General features: G+C 33.1%; 1 protein-coding gene across 3 annotated transcripts; it reads right to left on the reverse strand.

The window, feature by feature from the left end:
- Window positions 1–1,257: 1,257 nt before the first annotated feature.
- LOC100242528 (thioredoxin domain-containing protein PLP3A) lies at window positions 1,258–6,128 on the reverse strand. Of its 3 annotated transcripts, none has more exons than XM_010661902.3 (10): window positions 5,767–6,128; window positions 5,141–5,303; window positions 4,254–4,342; window positions 3,440–3,514; window positions 3,305–3,352; window positions 3,057–3,199; window positions 2,366–2,438; window positions 2,223–2,284; window positions 1,763–1,860; window positions 1,258–1,692 (listed from the first exon to the last, which is right to left on the reverse strand). In XM_010661902.3, exons 2-10 carry the CDS (start codon window positions 5,208–5,210, stop codon window positions 1,583–1,585), a joined length of 768 nt encoding a protein of 255 aa, XP_010660204.1. In that variant the 5' UTR covers window positions 5,211–5,303; window positions 5,767–6,128; the 3' UTR covers window positions 1,258–1,582. The 3 variants fall into 3 exon arrangements, with proteins under 3 accessions (XP_010660204.1, XP_059598649.1, XP_002266846.1); XM_059742666.1 differs by lacking the exon at window positions 5,767–6,128 and adding an exon at window positions 5,542–5,728; XM_002266810.5 differs by lacking the exon at window positions 5,141–5,303 and having other exon boundaries at window positions 5,767–5,793.
- Window positions 6,129–7,546: the final 1,418 nt, after the last annotated feature.

A 7,546-nucleotide genomic window follows, 5' to 3' on the forward strand; every position in this document is an offset into this window, starting at 1 on the left:
ATATATATATATATATATATATATATATATAGGGAGACCGGTTCAATTGCAAGAAATCAAATAACAAAAGGCGCATGAACCTGAAAGCGACCTTTGGGTAGGTATCGACTTGTTCTATTCTAAATCACTTCTACTTTCACTTGGACTAGTCATTGCTTATGAATTGTGAATTTATAATAATAGATCGAAGTTTTGCATGCATAAGTTGCAAATCATATACATTTAAATTAAATTAAATTAAAATTAAAAGTAATATTTAAATAAAAGTAATTAAACAATTATATTAAAGTAAACAAATTGTAAATTTGAAAGTGTATATTATATAAATTATATACAAATGAATTAATTTTTAATTCAATATCAAATTAATAATTAAATTGAACTAATTAAACAACTACTTTTAAGTAAACAAATTGTAAATTTGAAAATGTAAATAACAAAACATGTTTAATTAAATTAGATATTAAAACAATATTTAAATTAAGGTATTTAAAAAATTAAATTTAAAGTAAATAAATTATAAAATTAAATGAATATAAAACTAAAATTTAATTTCAATTAAATTATAAATATATTAGTGTAAATTACAATTGATATAAAATTGTCTTATATTAAAGTAAACTAGTATATAAATTATATATATATATATCATGAATGTATATTAAAATAAATATAAAATTAATATCAAAATTCAACTGATTAGAGTATTTAAATTAAACTACAATTATTAATAATTTAATAACATATTTTGAGCGGTTGAGATTTGATTGAATTAATTCTGAGCAAGAGTAGTTAGACATTATAAAACTTTTCTGACACTTGGATAAGGAGCATGAGTATTTGATTGAATTAATATTAAAATTAATATTAATGAATGTATATTAAAATAAATATAAAATTAATATCAAAATTCAACTGTAATTTAATAACATATTTTGAGCGGTTGAGATTTGATTGAATTAATTTTGAGCAAGAGTAGTACATTATAAAACTTTTCTGACCCTTCGATAAGGAGCATGAGTAGTTGCCCGTTGGTAGCAATCGTTTTTTGAAAAAACAAATCATTTAAAAAATCACCATAAATTGTTTGAAAATCAGCTATACTTCACCCTCCACCAAATCTTTTATCCAGGGCTTGATCTTGTCCGGCTCGGGCTTTGAGCCAAAATACTTACAAAAACGGATAGGTTCCAAGTAAACTGACCCAATTTTCTGCTTTTCTGATTTCATTATATGGCTAACTTGAAATATACCCAATTCCACTGCCTCAAGGCAACCAAAAATAGTAGTTTTTCTCATATTCAAATATACCCAAGCTCAATCTCTATCTCGAATTTTCTTCCCGCCCTACATCCATACACAAGTACAGGACCATTCCAAGGCTTTAATTAAAATGAAACCAAATAATCTACAATGACCTCTAGGATATATCCTAAGGAGGAACTTCCTCTCTCCCCAAATACCATCATTAATTCAGCTGTTTATTGGTTCATGCCTATGGCTATGAAACCGATATCACACTAATAAGCATTCCAAAAGCAACTCACAATCACAATTGAACTCTTCAATTACTTTTTCCATTTCAGTCTGAATCAGAGTTTGGATCCACAGATGATCTCACCGTGTTGCGTCTGCTTTCAGGATAACCCCTGTCTTCATCATCTTCATCTTTTTTCTTCTCACTAACTATACCTGTAAAATAATGGTTTAGAGCCAGCACTACCCAGTAGATATAGCAAATTAGACTGGACAAAGGTTTTACCTTTCTTTATAAGTAGAGCCTCGAGTGTCCTAGTGGCGAAATCATCTTTTCCTCCCATATCTTGAAACCCAATCAACCTATCTACTGCAATCCCTTTTCTGAAAGAGATGGTTGTATATTTCCAAGTTACATATCTAATCAAAAAAAGAAATATAGTCTGATATGGCATGAAATTGTCAAGCATATATGCCAGTGCACTTTGGCGTATCTTTCAGATTGATTTTCTGCTTGGTTTTCTTTAAGCAATCTATACAAGCGTGCATTATTTTGCCCCATTTGCAACAAGACAAGAAACTCTGGAATTTTACTACTGGAGGTAGAGGGTAGTAATGAGATTCCAATTTTTCTCTTCTTGGGAACCAAATGAAGTTCTACATCACTGACATGCTTCTCACAAAATTACAAAGAGCAGCATAAAATATAAAATGGAGCAGTGAAAAAGTAGTAGAGAGAGCCTGACCTGAATAAGATGACACAAGGCAAAGTTTTGACTCCTAGTTTGGCGACAAAGAATGGTGCATTCTGCATTTCACTTTTAACAATGAGATCTTATTTTCCTCAGTTCCACTGTGCACAAGAACAAAAGAGTTAAGGAAAACTGACCTCTGCATCCAGCTTGATAATCTTGGTGTCCATATGCCTTGGTGCAAGGGATTTCAAATGCTTATCCATTATCCTAGAAATATCAAACAATAGGAACACAATATTAATCTGCAAATACATGCATCCATGTAAACAGAGGTTCAAGAGAACACCTCCAACAACAGCTTACAAATGCGAGCTCACTGATGTGAGAGAGGCTTATGCATCAATGTGAAAGTGTCAGGAAAACTGCTTCTAAACATGGGCTTATGAAGGCACATGCCAAAAGATAATATGTCCATGTACGTGTCATTTTTCACTCTAGCCTCTCCTCTACTGATGTTTGATATATATGCATCATCGATAGAGAGAAACTAACGCTCCTGTCACATAATTTTATCTTCTTCTACGGAAATTTACCCAAACAAAATCTTAACTCATTGCAATAAATTTAACCTCACCTATTGCAAACTAGATGAGAAATTAGATGAATTCTGGAAAAAGCATAACAAGATCTGGGGCAGTCATATCCAACCCCTCAAGACACTTCCTTTTAGACATGTGCGTATAAGTGTGTGTGAGAGAGAGAGATAGAGTGGAAAAAGCACAATAAGAGCTGGGACATGGTCATATCCAACCCCTCAACACCCTTCCTTTTTGACATGTGTGAATAAAGAGTGCGAGTGCATGCAAGTATGAAGAGAAACTTTACTTGCACCGGTAGAACTCCCGATGGTAGAAGTGGCAAATTACTTTTTCACTCCCAGTGACTTCACCCAAGAAGTCCGCCTCAGTTACCTCCCTGTATTCTCCATGCCCTTGCTTCTTTAAAGCCTGTCGCTTCTCAGCTTCTTTCTATCAAACAAATCATAGGGTAAATACTTCACCATTCTCAGAAAGATTACCACATATCTCAATATTTAAAGATATAGGTTCATTTCACAAAGATCGAATTCTGACCTTAAGAGATGCAATCCTATCTGCATGCAATCTTTCCAGCTCTGGATCCTGATATCACCCATGCAAGTAAATTCATGTAAAAAGAAATAAGTGCATTAAAAGGAAGACATGACATAGATGCATTATCCCACTTACATCCATTAACTCATCAAGATCAACCTCCTGATTGATTGAATTGGAAGCTTGTGCCTTCTGCTGAGATAGCACTTCCTGCAAGACCAGAATAAGATGTTGTCGCATTAATTTTCATGAATTATGAGGAAGGTTTTCTGCAAGCTATCAGACTTGCCACCTTCACCATTATTCCGTTATATTTACGTAAACCTCTGAAACACTCAATCATGGAGTAAAAAAAGTTAGTATCATTGTTTTAATCCTCTTATTATGGATGACTAGCTTATGCATAAGAATGTCAGGTCTTCAGGTTCACCATAATACTCAGTTACCTTCCCTCCAGTGCAAGAGGTTTAAAATCAAAACATTAGTGGATAGAAAATATTGCATTACTTATGAGACTTGATGTTGAAAGGTGGTTCCAACAGGTAACACACTCCATTCTTCAGTTTCCAGGGGAAAAAAAAGGCACATAACATTCTTTGAGTTTCTTAACAACTAAGGGGAAGAAGCATTCAAGTCCTGTTCCTAAAGAAAGAGAAATTCTTCCTATCAAATCCGTGAACATAGGCAATGTAAATCAACCTGTGGAATAACTATTGTGCATTGCCTGAGTTATTTTTGGTAACAAATAGCATGGAATGCTAAAATCAAGTTTTCATCATGTTGTACCAAGCAGCAAGCAGCAAGCAATATTAAGATCAAGTCCACGTCATGCCTTTCAATGGATAGTCTCATATCATGCTTCTGAATGGTAGATACTAGCCAGTAGCAAACTAAGAGCCAGAGAAGAGACTGTTCTTAAATGAAAGAAAGAAGAAAATGAAAGAGGCACCTTTTGATAATCTCGAGCAGCTGCTGCCATTACATTACCGAATGCTAAATTGGACAAGGTCGATTTAACTGAATCAGGATCCATTTTCTCTGTGAAAAATTATAGCACAATAAAGATTAGAACATACTCTAGTAGAGATGACCTTAGTTTAAAAAAACAAGAAAGAAAATCATATGCACCATTCTTTGACTAAATTCAAGGACAGACTAGTTCGTGATAAGGCCACATAGACTCATAGAGTCATCTTCTAAAAGCTCATAGTTAATGAAACTACAATATAGTTTGTTTAGGAAACCAATTTCAAAACAACATGTATTGCTAATAACTTCTTATGCAGGAGAAATAATGATTTTTCATCAGACACTGAGGCTTCTACATTCCCCAGAAAAAGGGGTAAAAAAAGAAACAACCAAAGTGCCGAGAACAAATGTATGTGTGCCAGTATTAGTTTGCCCAAACAATGAAGCAAAGGAAAAAACTGGATTGGCCAAGTACTTACAAGTTAATATGGAACGGAGTATTTCTTAATACCCACCCAAATCATTATATGTGCATGTCTTTTTCTGTTTAAACCATACCATAAGGGTTTTTCCTGAATTGACTGATTAATCAGTTGAAAAAAAAACCCAACATACTTACGGAAATACATAATCAATAAAGTAAATGGTTCTAAGTACAGTTATATCACTCTAATGAAAACCAAGATTTTCCACTTGAAACTGTCAACGAACAGAATTGAATACTCCTCATCACTTGCACACAGGTTACAATTCTGTAAATTGTTGATAACTTAAAAATACTTTCGCATGTACTGCAATGTGAAAAAAGGCAACAGATGTAAAGCATTTAAGGAATGGAAACTAAGGGATTTTATATTCACAACTTACTCAAGGCAATATTGGGCAATTGCAGAGATGAATTAGTCTCTCTAAGAGTGAGGAGATGCAAAGTGAGCATTACCACTGAGCACTGACAGAAGGGTTAAATGCATTTTTGTGTGGAAGTGATACTTTCTGGACTCTATATGGTAGCAAACTATGGATAAATCTCCTACAATTAATAAGAACCTCAAATAGTAAGGAACTAAAACGAGGAAATAAACAAGCAATGGGAAATTCAATTGAAAACCCCAACAGAAGAAGAGAAATGTCATGGACTTTAATGTTGACTCATCTAATCAACAAAAGATAACTCCACAACAGGTCATAAACCAATGCTTAAGGTTCTAAAACAAAAAAAAAAAATTGAAGAAATACGAGCTTAGTCCAATGGATCAGCATTTTTCCACCTTCCAAAAATGGGTCATTTCCAGAATAAATAAATAAACTGTTTTTGAAGCCATAGGAAGGGAAGGATCCCGCTGCCGGAGAGGAAGCTAGGTCGCCATCGACTCCTATCCGGGTTACCGCGGCAGGGAAGGATCCTGCTGCTGGAGAGAGGAAGCGTGACCCCAACACACAACACAAACATACCCAATCTTCAAACAAAGCAAAAAGGAGCGACATTTATTCACCTATAACAAGACTATCGGAGAGATCGCCGCCAGCAAGCAAGAGTCGAATTCAGATCGCAAATGTAGAAGAAAACTCTGAAAAACCTTCCAATCGCTTGAGATGCGATGAACACGAATGGAGACACGATTGGGTAAAATAAGAAGAAAGAAGAGGGTGCGAATAGGGTTGGTTTTTAAATAAAATTTGGGGAAAGTGAGGAAGGTGAAACGGGAAACGACGTCAGATTTGGCTGCCGACGTGGAGTTTGGCCTTATTTCAGGTTGTTGATGTGGAAGCTGAGCTTGCCCAAGGGGAAGGCATTTTCGGTATGAAATAACACCTCACACCAGAGTGCATGAAAAGGAAAAAAAAAATTTCAATTAGTGGACATATCTTTGGGTTTTGAAAACAATATTACCTTGAAATGGCCCTCCCCAAACACTACTTTCCTTATTTTGATTTTTTTTAAATGGTTATTTTAAAACAATTACTTAAAATAAAAAATTTTAAATTTTTTTAAAACTTTTTTTTTTTTAATCACCTTTCATGATCAACCCATTAGGACTTTTCATGGAACCCAAACCTCGCAACAATAATAAGCAAAATCATAATAATATTTATTAAAAAAATTATTATCAAATTATTTTATATCCATTTCTTATAATTTAATATTTGTTTTAAAAATAAATAAAAATATGTAATTTTTTAAAATATTATGTTTCATTATTGAAAGATTTTCAATGTTATTATTCATTTTTAATGAAAATAAAAAAGAAGAAGGTCAATGCATTTGAAAAGATGTGTAAGTTTGTAAAGTAAAATAGAATAAATAAATAAAACATAAAAAGAGGAGCATTATGTTTGAAAAGATGTGTAAGTTTGTAAAGTAAAAGTTTTTGTGTGATAAGAATTCCAATTGGGGCAAACAAGAAGGAATTGTGGGTTCTAGGAGTCCATGATCATAAAAAACATGACTTGAAGGGTAAAAAATGATCATCATATTAGTTATTAATATAAAAATCATTGTCTATTCAAAATTGTTTTTCCTTCAATAAAACATCTCTTAAATGGAAATTTTGACTTATTAATTAGAATATCAAAGTTAAAATTTTATTTAGATGTCAAAGATGTTATAACATGAACTTGCTGAGAGTTATTTAATGGTAGGTTTATATATATGCAAATGGGAATAATCTCTATATATTAAATTTTAACAATAGACTAGGTATCTTATTTCTTCAACTTAATGAATCTATTGCATGGCGACACCCTTGGTTTTGAACTTTGATGGTTTATAAACATTATATATTGTTAAATGAAAATGTGACCTTTGACCATGTCATAAGGTAGGGGTTATGTATATACTATTTTAGCATATTGTCTACGCTCATGTTTGATTTAGCCTAAGAAAGCAATTGAAACCCATGTTAAGTGAAACGAGGACAAAGAAAAGACGGTTTAGCTACACATCCTAGTCTTGGTTCACTTTTGACAAGCATCATGGTCGTTGCAATATATTTGCGAGCGGAATAATAAAAGCATGGCTTTGGAACATTTTTTTACAGATGTTCTAAATTGGTCTAGGTAAGATTTGGAATGATACTCCCATCCACATTTCTCTCATATGCTCAATGCTCACAAAATTCACTGGCCAATATGAAGAGGAATGAGGTTACTAGCAAAATGTTACTTCTTTATTTACAGCTTCATTATTTGAAATATTAATTGAAGACCTTGCAGAGTGAATAACCATGCCCACTCTTAGTATGGAGTCTAAAGAATTAAAATAAAGAAGCAAAA

The sequence above is a fragment of the Vitis vinifera genome, chromosome 14 (genome assembly GCF_030704535.1).
Source record: "Vitis vinifera cultivar Pinot Noir 40024 chromosome 14, ASM3070453v1".
In the NCBI taxonomy this organism is placed as follows: domain Eukaryota; kingdom Viridiplantae; phylum Streptophyta; class Magnoliopsida; order Vitales; family Vitaceae; genus Vitis; species Vitis vinifera.